The sequence below is a fragment of the Camponotus vicinus genome, unplaced genomic scaffold, assembly GCF_025532165.1.
Source record: "Camponotus vicinus isolate PSW18456_S1 unplaced genomic scaffold, iyCamVici1.0 SCAF_4, whole genome shotgun sequence".
Taxonomy (NCBI): domain Eukaryota; kingdom Metazoa; phylum Arthropoda; class Insecta; order Hymenoptera; family Formicidae; genus Camponotus; species Camponotus vicinus.
In genome coordinates, this window is record NW_028141976.1 from 21,985,483 (window position 1) to 21,998,798 (window position 13,316).

The 13,316-nt window shown below is 27.1% G+C and overlaps 1 protein-coding gene across 2 annotated transcripts; it reads right to left on the reverse strand.

Moving 5' to 3' along the window:
* Positions 1-2,410: 2,410 nt before the first annotated feature.
* Positions 2,411-11,926, reverse strand: LOC145969903 (proto-oncogene tyrosine-protein kinase ROS-like). 2 transcript variants are annotated; one of them, XM_083096221.1, is made up of 10 exons: positions 11,570-11,926; positions 9,177-9,324; positions 8,483-8,570; positions 8,022-8,351; positions 7,549-7,842; positions 5,876-7,332; positions 5,031-5,138; positions 4,076-4,293; positions 3,340-3,813; positions 2,411-3,105 (listed from the first exon to the last, which is right to left on the reverse strand). In XM_083096221.1, the coding sequence occupies exons 1-10, from the start codon at positions 11,717-11,719 to the stop codon at positions 2,758-2,760; spliced, it is 3,615 nt and encodes a 1,204-aa protein (XP_082952347.1). In that variant the 5' UTR covers positions 11,720-11,926; the 3' UTR covers positions 2,411-2,757. The 2 variants fall into 2 exon arrangements, with proteins under 2 accessions (XP_082952347.1, XP_082952348.1); XM_083096222.1 differs by lacking the exons at positions 8,483-8,570; positions 11,570-11,926 and having other exon boundaries at positions 9,177-9,256.
* Between the last annotated feature and the right edge of the window lie 1,390 nt (positions 11,927-13,316).

Genomic DNA, 13,316 nt, shown 5'->3' on the forward strand with positions numbered 1-13,316 from the left:
GTTTAATGAATTTTATTAAACTTTTTATATTAATTTATTTCTGAGTATCTTTTCTTTGGCATAGGAGAGAGGCGATTATTATTTAAAAGATATTCTGATTATAATGAAAGTAATAATGGATTTAAAAAAAGTGATTTATACGTTTTCTGTGACATTCATATAATGTAGTTTGAATACGTAACGCGGTAGTGTTTTTACACTAGTATAAATAAATACAAATTTACAATAGCATATAAATAACTAAAATAAATAAAATAATTGTACGAGTTATTATTATCGTCCTTTGCATTGAATAACTTTATAATATAATAACGTATATAATATAATTTTACTTAATATTAACTTAACATAATATACTTAATATAATATAATATAAAAACTTATAATATTAATTACTTTATTATTTTAATTATACTGTTGTAATTTTATATACAGCAATCTTTATATACACCAGTGTGCATTAGTGCATCCAATTCAATCAAATTCTCTCTTTCTCCCGCTATAAATCATCAATTACTTTATTTCCAAAAAAGTGTTATAAACACTTAATTACGTGAAATATAATTGAAAATAATTCTGTGATGCTCCGGTCTCCTTTTGTGACATATATTCAGTCCATTCATATATTAAATGATATACAACATTTTTATTTCAAAAATATCTTTATATTATTAAAGAAACATTCTACATAGAATGTTTTAAACAAGTATTTATATAATGGTCTCTTTTTAAATTCATGTATAATAATAGACGTATTTTCAAATATTTTACAAATTTATAAAAATTTATTCGCTCCAACAATGATATATGTACGTACAAAAATTTATATGTATAGTTTGAAATAGGAAAAAGCTTCAAAACATAATATAAAGAAAGCTTGAAAAGAAAATTACAATTGTGTGTTAATATTTATGAATTTACAAAATAGTTAATACTACATTAAAAAGTGCAGATCTTATATAATATATAAAATACAAAAATACACATGTTAAATGTCTAATAAATATCGTAAAAACAAACGTTCCAATATTAATACATGCATATCCATCTACAATTTATTCCTCATTAACTAAAAGTTATGTATATCAGTTAGATAATATAAATATAATATTTACTAGATTCAATAAATCTCTTCTATGTCACTTCTTAGAACTATAATATTTTCGAGACAAAATTTGATGTATGATTTAATTTTATTGCATTGCAACAACACAGCATTAATATTGGACAGTTAAGTGGACAGTTAACCCTTTAACTACGGCATTGTCAATAGATGATTAAACATTTTATGGCTGTTGTCAATAAGTAACTTTAAGATATGCTATGATGCGAAGATTGTCCACACAGCACATTATACTAAAAGATAACGAAAAGATGTCTTTTTTAGGTTATCTTTTCGACTAAACGAAAATATGAAGACATCTTTTCGCTTTGTCGAAAAAGATGACATAAAAAAGACATAATAGTATGTGGCACGTGTTTCTTCGCTTGCCGCTACGCGGCGAGCCATTCTTAACTTATCTCGTATTTAATATTTATTACGAAATGTATATAAAGAATTAGTAATTAATATAAGATCTGAAGCATATTTTTGCCTTTTACGAGCAGTAATGCCAGAAAGAGAATACTGCTCGCACGCATCAATCAGAGAGAGCCACCCCAGACAGCACAAAAAGGCCAAAAGATGTCTTAAAGACGTCTAGAGTACTTTAAGACATCTTTAAGTTGTCTTTTAGATGTCTTTTGGACATGTGTGCTGTCTGGGACATACATGTGCTACGCAGAATGATTGTATGCGTGTGAGCCGCATCCTTTTCCTGACATTACTGTTTATCAGTTTAATTTCTGACAAATTGAATTTAAAATAATTTATTTAATAATCTGGATTCCTTGTTGGGATTCAGAATATTCAACAGATTACTAAAAATTTGGCGGATAAATGGGAGAAATAGCCCATTTATTGCGTTTATTGAAGTATTCTTACTACCGAGTGTCGATAATCTATATAGAATGAATCAAGTCATCATATAGACAAGACTAAAAAGTCACTGAATTCGGGTCATGAGACGACTTTTAGTCATCTTTCCGCCGACTTAACGATGTCAGTAAAAGATGTCTGTGACAAAAAATGTCCAGTTTTAGTACTACTTTTAGACGACTTGGTGCTGTGTGGGTATAATTTTAATATATAGTAAGTCATTAAATATAATGATAAAATATATTATGTATATACTTATCCCGAATAATGTAATAATTTATACAGGATAACTGTTATAAATTCAAAAATTCAAAAATAGTTATATTATTATATTTATATATTCACAACTAATTATAGAGGATATTATTCGCGTTTCCTCTTTCGCTCATAAATTTTATAATTTTACAGTTTGTAATTATCGGTAATGTCGAAAATTAATTATACTTCCATTTTGAAAAAATTATTGTTTATACATATATATATATATAATCGCAATCATTAGGTTTCGCTTCGATTACTCAAAAACACAAATTAGATATATCATTATATTACGTTGTACAATCATGAAAACGGATGTGATATTTTTTAATAATCAAGATTTTATGGAAGGTAAGATTAAAAAATTTCTTTTATCTTCATTGATAAATCTAATATTAAGATTAAACCTGAAAATAACAGAATCAATTTAGAAATATTCTAGAAATATTTTTCCTACATTAAGATTGATCGAATCGTTCGGAAAAGAAGATAAACATTAATTTAATTATAAATGGTATCGGCTAAACAGTATCGACTGGACTCAGTAAGGCATCTTCTATGTTCTTTCTTAATGCTATAATATTTTTCAAACAAAATTTGAAATTTGGTCTAGCATCCGCTGTACTCCAGCAACGTAGCATCAACTGGTACAATATTGACGGACAGTTAAGAGTCATCGGCAACCTGTCTCCAGCACATACATAATTTATCACTTCTTCATTAGTCTTGCCAATATAAGGTTGCTCACCCAACGATGTAATTTCCCACATTAAAACACCAAATGACCAAACATCGCTTTGAGAAGTAAATATTCCGTTTCTCAAAGATTCCGGTGCCATCCAGCGAACAGGAAGCACATTTTCTCCTTTCTAAAATATGATTTTAACAAAAATTTAATTTTCTGGCTCAAGTTGTTCATTTAGAATAGAATATTTGCAAAATGAAAAAAACTCTTATTTATCTCTTACTTTTTATAAATATAAACAATTTATTTATACTGAATATTATTCAAAAAATGTACAATAATATTATGATAAAAAAATGAAAGTATTTTAAAAGGAATTAATTTTTTATCATTAACTTTATTTAATAATCGTATTTACCACGCGATAATAATCATCCTGGTAGATATCTCTAGCTAGTCCAAAATCTCCAATTTTAATGACACGATTCTCGCGATTTCTCGAAGATACTAAACAATTGCGACACGCTAGATCTCTATGTACGAAACGCAACTCTTCCAAGTAGCAACAGCCTCGCGCAACATCTTCGCACATGGCGAGTAAATCCTGCAAACGCAAGGCATGCAAATCTGACGCTTGCAAATTTTGACAATCTCTCAAATATTTTAACAGATCACCAGTTTCCATCAATTCCAACACTAGTAATGGAGAATCCCCATCTACACAAATGGCCAACAATCTTAATATATGTTTATGTCGAAAGTGACTCATAAGCTTGGCTTCTTTTAAAAATTTCTTTTTCTCATTGGAAGAAGCATTTTTTCGCAGCGTTTTTATTGCAACGGATATCTCTGTGCCCGATCTTTCTAAGTTCTTCACATTTCCTTGAAATACCTGCAAAATATTTGATACAAATTTAAATATGTACTTCACTTAAATATGTATAGATTAATGTCAGGTATCATTATATTTTATTTTATATTAAATAATTCAACAAAAAATATATAATAAAGTACATGTATGTTGTCTCATCTAAGTTTTATATTACATATAATCTACTATAAAAATTCATATAATTTATGTCTTTATTAGGAAATGTCTGTTTTCTTGATCTAGAAATTAATTTGAAACATTGCTTGAAAAAACTAATTTTTACCTCTCCAAATGCGCCGCTACCAAGACGTTTTGTTAATGTGATATGTTTACGTTCGATTTTAGTTATCGCATTTTCATCCGGGTTATAATGTAACATAGGACTGTAAAGCATATTCAATTGAATGTTTTGGCAAGGTACTTCATGTAGAATCGCTAATTCCATGTCGATCATTGTTGAAGGCAAAAATTGCTTATTATTATTTCTGCGTTGATGATATGCTGTTATAAAATTTCGATTTAATTATGTAATAATATGCATTATAAAATTTATCGATTTTTAGTAAATTTATTAATTTAATTTTATATATGTAAATCACTAGTAAATTAATAGTTCCAATAAATCTCTAGATATTATATCAGATACACTACCGTTCAAAAGTATTTGGCCACCTAGGTATGTTCAATTCTGTTGCGATTTGTCTATTACTCTTTCCGGCCTTATGAAGTCCGACAATTATGCCTCTCTTCTCTTCAGATAATTCCTTTTTATTACCATTTTAATATCACGTGGAAGAAAAAAAACAGAAAATTATTTTTGCAAAATATGCATCGAGAGATGTGTTTTCTGTTCAAATGGCAGTAGATAACTGACGCAAATCTATATCCGTTACATTCTAAAATATCAATTAAACAAAAAAATTTCATGAAACACGCGCCTTTGTAGTAAAAACTTAAAAGTATTCATTCTAGGAAAAGAGCCATAAATACCTTATTTGGCTTTGTAGCTATCTGTTAGTAAACATGAAGTGATATTTATAATACAGCTATTGAGAACGACTTTCCGTTAGCGCATAAACAATAAACATCGATGAAAGGCAATAGACACAATTTCGTTTTCGAGTTTTCTCTTAAATTAAGGGTGGCCAAATACTTTTGAGCGGTAGTGTATATATGTATATATATATATATATATATAATCTACAATTTAAGTTGATACTTATATCAAATATACTTACAACAATAAAAGTAGCAGATGCAGATTATAGTAACTATAATGATAAAACTTAACATCAATGCTAGATAATATTCTGTCTTTGTTATTCCAGGAGTGTTCGAAATATCATCTATATTACGCAAAAATATAATTTTAATATTTTCGTGTGTGCGTTTTATTTAAAAACTTATATCTACTAATAACGTTATTATAAATCAATTAATAATAAATGAATAATAAATGAATAATAAAAAAATAATAATAAATTAATAATAAATATATAATAATAAATTAATAATAAATAAATAAATTTTTTAAATTTTATCAGTCTATTCATATATAAAAAAATAAGCATATAATATTATAACATCTATGCACCACAGAATATTACAGCTACTTTGCGACAATGTTGCAATATTGCAAATTGTAATGTAACACATTACAGAAACATTGCAGAAATATAAATTAACAAAATATCAGTTAGATATTAGGAATATGATATTTATATTTTAGAAACATTTTAAAACTATAACACTCTTTAATTTTTTCGCACCTACCAATTGCGTAGCCCAATTTTTAGGGTCCAAAAAGTGTTCCCTATTTTTTTTTGACTAGTGTATTTTATACGTAATATTATTAAATGGTTGCAATAACATTGCATTCTTTCAAATATATTATATTGCAATGTTGTTATAATATATATTTCATTGCAGTATTACAAAAAGTGAACATCTTAACGTTGTCATCTTATAACAATAACTCAGCAGAGTTTCGCAATCGATTTGCAATATTGCAATGTTTCAATGAAATTATTCTTCAATATATCTGCAACCTTATTGTGCTGTATGGATATTTTCATTTGCTTACCACGTTTGCTACCACGTGTTGAAAAAATAAATCTTTCATCAGCCGGCCATGTAAAAGTTTCCTCATATTCGAGGTATCTCAATGTCAAGCGAAACTTGTATGAAGTTCCCGATTGTAAATTTTCGATATGGTATATTACTTCTTTGTTATAATTCATTTTAACATCATTCGTTGTTTGCCACTTTTCTGTTGCAACGTCTTTGTACTCTAGTGCAGAAGAGACCGTCAGATTAATGTTTGAGATCCATGAAATGTCCATTGTATTTATGTTGGCCTCATTTAAAGTAATATTGTTTGGTTCTGAGTATATGTGACCGATCTTGTTTAAACTCTCGTTGTAGAAATCGCTGAAATTGATTGGATACACACGCACGTATATCAAGCAATCTTGTACTGGTAGCGACAAGTTAATCTTTGTGAAAAATCTGCCGTCTGCCATACGTTTCGGCACATTGATAAATTGTTTACTTTCTTGTTGCGTGCCGTTCACTAACTTCCAATGCACTTCGTAGGTCACGGCCACGCAGTTCACTTTCTTGGGTGGCATCCAAAAAACTACTGCTATAGTAGGTGTCAAAGCTAGAACACTTACGTTTTCTGGTGCATTAAGTTTGCCCGGATTAGTTTTTATTGGTATCACATTCGAATCTAATGGATTTATTGATAATTGATCAAAGTAAAAATTGCTTAAAGTAAACTTCAACTTGTACTCCGTAAATGGTGTTAAGTTCTGAATCTCGTAATATCGCTCGCACGTCAGCACATTGAATTTTTCAGACTTGTTGAGATTGTTGTCTAAACAGCTTACGGAGATAGTATATATAGTAGTTGGTAAATTATATTTTTTGCATCCACTCTTTACAACCGGCTCCGGAAGATTTACAATGATGCTGTTTGTCGTTGCAGTCACATTCTCAAAATTATAAACTTTTTCGTCAGGTGTCAGACATCTCATTAGAGGATATGGTTGATAAAACTTATTAAAAGCGTAAATTGTAGAATACAATAAATAATCTTCTTTTCGATCTGTTATTATCTTTTCAACATATTTGTCTGCATTTACGCTCTTAAGACTTGCATATTTCTTTTTCAAAACGTAGAGATGGTAAACCGTATAATTAGTTGCTAAAATGTAAACGTATGTTTCGTCAATCGTTATAGATCTGAATCTTATGTCATCACTTATGTTTTTCTTGTGTAAAATCGTATTGCACATAGAAACGTTAACGTCTGTCACAATTATGTGATCTGCAGTTAACCAGTAAATTAATGGCTTCTCATTATTCATGTCATCAATTATCGTATACGGAAGAAAATTTCTTGTGCTAAGTTGAAGTGGACAAAAGTACATAATAGACGAATTTATCTGAACAATTTGCTCATTTTTTTCATCGAGATGGTATTTTATCATATCGTATTGTTTATTTCTCAAATTGTACGATACGCCATATAAAATTCTAAAAAATATATAATTATTTTACTCATTATAAAACATTTTAACAAAAATAAAAACTTATATGTAGTAAAAATTCGAAATTCTTATAATTATATAATGACATTTCTTTTTACTTATGATCTTAATTATAAAACCACGTAAAGTTATAGAAAAATTACAAATTTGCATAAATCTTTAATAGAAAATTATTTTTTCAGGTGAATGGTAGTAAACATACCCCATAGACGGTAATACATTCATATAAGTAATAGCTTTTGTTTTCATAATCTTATCAAATTTAATTATGCCATTTTCCCACATTGTTAAGTCGAACTTTACAACACATCTTGGCTCTTGATTATTTAAAAAATATAGATTTCTTGCTACCCAGTCAATCCAGAGACCATATAGACCTGTATCATAGCTAGCCATTTTTGTGATATTATTTTCATTAATCTCCCATGTCATTAGGTCATGTCCGTTATGCCAATAAGTTCTATGTTCTTGTATCGAATAAGTGATGTTATATCCACTGAAAAAAAGAGCCAACTACAATTGTATAGTAAAGAAATTATAATTGAGATTTCTATTTTTATAGTTATTACTATAATGTTGATAATAATAAACTTGTGCATAGCAATAATAACTTTAACTTTATAAGTGTCAAAAATAATTTGATAATTATAACTATTTTTTTATCAGTATACGTACTATTCCGTCAATATGATTTTAATAATGTTGTTTAAATCCGTGTCCCATATTTCGGTATAGTTATACGTTTGGATTAATAATTTAGGTATTGGATTTTCATGCATAGTTGACACACGGATTTCCGTGTAAGGACCAGCAACAACTTTATTATGCGCACGTACTCGGAAATAATATGTCGTGTTAGGTTTTAGATTATGCACCATGTGCTCCAATTTTGTAGTTGTGATATTTTTATCGTCACAGATTTGAATCTCTTGTAAGTCCTCGATGAAAAAACATTTCACTGTGTATCCTTGTATTGCTTCATCGGTAAAGTTAGGTTGATTCCATCTATAAAAGAACAACAATTCAGCGTTTTTATATTTAGTAAAATTATAACAGAATTAACCTTTTTATGTCGTTGAATTTAAGGAAAAGAAAGAAAAATGAAAGAATACAAACTGAGAATTTAGATTTTTTACCTCAATGTCACATTAATATCGTTTTTTGTGAATTGATTGTTGAATTCTACAAATGCTCTGAGAGATGTTGGCTTGCTCAAACTGCTTTCTAGAGATTTTAAGATCGTACATATTAACATAATTATATATAAAATTAATATATAATAATTAAGTGAATTATCTCAGTAAATCAGAAAGAATAATTCAATGTGAAAATAAAGAAAAGAGAAAAAGTAAATGTATATTTTAAAATTAGTACAGTATTGATCTTTAAAGAAATAAAATAATATAAAAAAATTTTCCATCATTTAAGACTTAGAAAGTAATTTTTAATCCATAGCAAAAACCAATAAATAACTTTTAATAAAATGATAAGTCATACTCTTCGAAAAATTCCTATTGCTTAAAAAATCAGAAGTATATTATTTGCGACAGCGTTAAAATAAAATTGCAAATTAATAAAATATATATTGACTTTATCTTAAATCATGAAAATTTTTATAATATTATGTTTATATTATGATTTTCACAATATTATTTTTACAATATTATGATTTTCTATTTCTTTTTCGACAGAATAGAATTTATATTTTTTTCACTACTAGAAGATATTTTTAGATTTTATTTCCATTCTCATTTGAATTTAAATTATATTTACAATATTTTGTCGTAGATTTTATTATTAATGTCACTTATACATTCTTTTGCAACTTACTGTTAGGTTCTGGGGTGATTGAAATATTTGCAAGTGGAACCTCACCGACTTCTCGCTCACTTCTCATAGTCATATTATCAGAATGACTCATCCAGTCAGATTTGAAATTTAGTATATGATGATCACTTTTCTCGGACATTGAAATATCCTTCATAAAGTATAACATACAAAAAGAATTGAGTGAGTACCGTTGGAGCAGAAACGCGATTATTTCTGGTGCTTTTAATGATAAATTATATATTATAAAATTAAACGAAAAATTGCCATTCGTTTTTTGTTTGCTTAATAATACCGGTTTGATGTATATCATTCCTAATTGATATATATATTAAATATGATGTAGTTTTATTTATATTATAAAATCTACTTTTTAATTTTTTTTAAGACATCTTGTATAAAAACAAACATATACAGGGTGTTAAAAAAGTATCGCATACGCTCAGTGCCATCCGATAGAGAAGAAGAATTTAAGAAAAAATGTCTAATACAATTTTTCGATCCCATGAATAATTTCGCCGCAATTAATTATTGTAATCAGTTAATCAGCGCGGAGCTACAAGAGGAAGCCAGGGGCGAAGCGCGCGAAGTCTGCGGCGCGATGGCTACCGCGCTCATACCATGCTCTCGTACCGAGCGGAGGGAAAGTACTTGCGATCTATTTATTTATTTTACTCACCTTCTTTTTGATAAGAGTAACAAAATAATTTACAGGAACAATCATCACGTAAAAATTCGCGTGATTCTAATATATCACGATACAGACTTTGTTAATTTAATGAAAAAATTTATTTTTAATAAGTAAGAAGCGAAAATTAATCCTCTTTAACTCATTTTTTAAAATGTTAACTGAAAATATTAATTAAATTATCTTGCCTTCTTACTTATTAAAAATAAATTCTTTCATTAAATTAACAAAGTCTGTATCGTGATATAATCACGCAAATTTTTACGTGATGATTGTTCCTGTAAATTATTTTGTTACTCTTATCAAAAAGAAGGTGAGTAAAATAAATAAATAGATCGCAAGCACTTTCCCTCCGCTCGGTACGAGAGCATGGTATGAGTGCGGTAGCCGTCGCGCCGCAGACTTCGCGCGCCTCGCCCCTGGCTTCCTCTTGTAGCTCCGCGCTGATTAACTGATTACAATAATTAATTGCGGCGAAATTATTCATGGGATCGAAAAATTGTATTAGACATTTTTTCTTAAATTCTCCTTCTCTATCGGATGGCACTGAGCGTATGCGATACTTTTTTAACACCCTGTATATCAAAAAGAAGATCAATCAATAGGTTAACAAGAGCCAATAAGGGTTTATAATAGCTACTTTTAGCAAATAATACAAGTGAAAGTGTAGCTCTTGGCAATTGTTGAAACAATTTTGTGCCTAACAGTTTGATTCTTTCATGATAGATTAGATAACTCTTCTCCAATTTTACCGTAACTCAATTATTTTTTTCAAAAATTTGTCGTTATTATTAAAGTTTGATTAATGTTTGTACTTCAAAAATAAAAATGTTAAAAATACTGTTTCTTTACAGTTATTAAATATTAGTCATAGAAAGTTATATATATAAATATAATAGTTATATAGATTCTTTTATCTATAACTTTATCAAATTTCTTCTCGATTATTGTTATATTTTTAACACAAATTCTGGAAATGATAGTATAAACCGATGCCTCGATAAGAATATGTATATATAATTATATATCATTGGATATATGTGTATGTACAATGAAAATTAATATAAATTTTAGCATCTAGCAATTTTCTAAATTGATTTTATAAAATGAAATCTACATTAGTATAAACCTTACACTATATATCAATAAATATTATTATAAATATCTAGAAAAATAAAGAAATTTTAGAAATTGAAGAAAAATGACATAAAGTCTGTTCATGTGTCATCGTATATATATATATATATATATATATATATATATATATATATATATATATATATATATAGTAACGGATATATAGTAAGCAGCAAACTTTATTAATTTTAAAAATTGTTATTTTTAGAAATAATAATTATATATATATATATATATATATATATATATATATATATATATATATATATAGAGAGAGAGAGAGAGAGAGAGAGAGAGAGAGAGAGACAATAATACAATCAAGTTTTAATATACCGTTTTAATTAAACTTAATATATTATACTATATAACACATCCATTTATAAATAAAATTCCGAAACTTTATACATCCTTTTTTTACAACACACGTTTTCTTTTATGTTGGATAGTTTTATTTTATTTTATCGTATTATATAGATAGGGAGAATATATATAATTTATTATCATTCGTTTATGAATTACTAGCTGGAATAACGTTCAATTGTTTATTAATCAAACGAAAAATATCTCTTACCTGCGTGAAATTTAAATCCGGATAAATGGAAACATTTTCTTTCTGAAGGCTGTTTGAAGTGGTATAATTTTTCGGCATAAACGTGATAGTTGCTCTTGTCAGTACTAAACCTTTCAATAAAATACATAAAATTCCAAATATAATTTGCATTTTTTGTAAATGTTTGCACTCAATCAGTTCCCGTTGAATTCTTAGTTAGTTGTTTTTCTCACTCTACTAATTCTAATGTGCTAATCGAATTGATATTAATTCATATATATACACATCATTCGTACGATTGTGTTACTACGTATGCTTTTTAAAATCCACTATTTGTACACAATTACACGTTTTCTGTGATATTCATATGATGCAGTTTGAATCAAGCGACAAGTAACGCGATAGCGTTTCTTGACTAGCGAGCACAATAATAACTGACTTCGAATGATCAATCTGATCACGTGTTGCCATGACGTCTTATTAACTACATTCCGTTTGTAATTTATTTTTCTCTACAGTACGATACTCGGCGTTATTTCAAAAAGAATTAAAATCTTTAAAAATTGTTTGACAAAAAAGTTATATATGTATAAAACAAAAATAGTTCTATATATAAATAAAAATAATTATATGTATATATAACTGTTTAATGAATTTTATTAAACTTTTTATATTAATTTATTTCTGAGTATCTTTTCTTTGGCATAGGAGAGAGGCGATTATTATTTAAAAGATATTCTGATTATAATGAAAGTAATAATGGATTTAAAAAAAGTGATTTATACGTTTTCTGTGACATTCATATAATGTAGTTTGAATACGTAACGCGGTAGTGTTTTTACACTAGTATAAATAAATACAAATTTACAATAGCATATAAATAACTAAAATAAATAAAATAATTGTACGAGTTATTATTATCGTCCTTTGCATTGAATAACTTTATAATATAATAACGTATATAATATAATTTTACTTAATATTAACTTAACATAATATACTTAATATAATATAATATAAAAACTTATAATATTAATTACTTTATTATTTTAATTATACTGTTGTAATTTTATATACAGCAATCTTTATATACACCAGTGTGCATTAGTGCATCCAATTCAATCAAATTCTCTCTTTCTCCCGCTATAAATCATCAATTACTTTATTTCCAAAAAAGTGTTATAAACACTTAATTACGTGAAATATAATTGAAAATAATTCTGTGATGCTCCGGTCTCCTTTTGTGACATATATTCAGTCCATTCATATATTAAATGATATACAACATTTTTATTTCAAAAATATCTTTATATTATTAAAGAAACATTCTACATAGAATGTTTTAAACAAGTATTTATATAATGGTCTCTTTTTAAATTCATGTATAATAATAGACGTATTTTCAAATATTTTACAAATTTATAAAAATTTATTCGCTCCAACAATGATATATGTACGTACAAAAATTTATATGTATAGTTTGAAATAGGAAAAAGCTTCAAAACATAATATAAAGAAAGCTTGAAAAGAAAATTACAATTGTGTGTTAATATTTATGAATTTACAAAATAGTTAATACTACATTAAAAAGTGCAGATCTTATATAATATATAAAATACAAAAATACACATGTTAAATGTCTAATAAATATCGTAAAAACAAACGTTCCAATATTAATACATGCATATCCATCTACAATTTATTCCTCATTAACTAAAAGTTATGTATATCAGTTAGATAATATAAATATAATATTTACTAGATTCAA

Bases quoted from the DNA above. Each gene is read 5' to 3' on its own strand.
- LOC145969903 (XM_083096221.1), bottom strand. From the start codon at position 11,719: ATGCAAATTATATTTGGAATTTTATGTATTTTATTGAAAGGTTTAGTA. The intron at 8,571-9,176 runs GTAAGTTGCAAA...TAAAATCTCTAG, and splicing joins AATCACCCCAGAACCTAACA to AAAGCAGTTTGAGCAAGCCA. The intron at 7,333-7,548 runs GTATGTTTACTA...TATATTTTTTAG, and splicing joins AATGTATTACCGTCTATGGG to AATTTTATATGGCGTATCGT.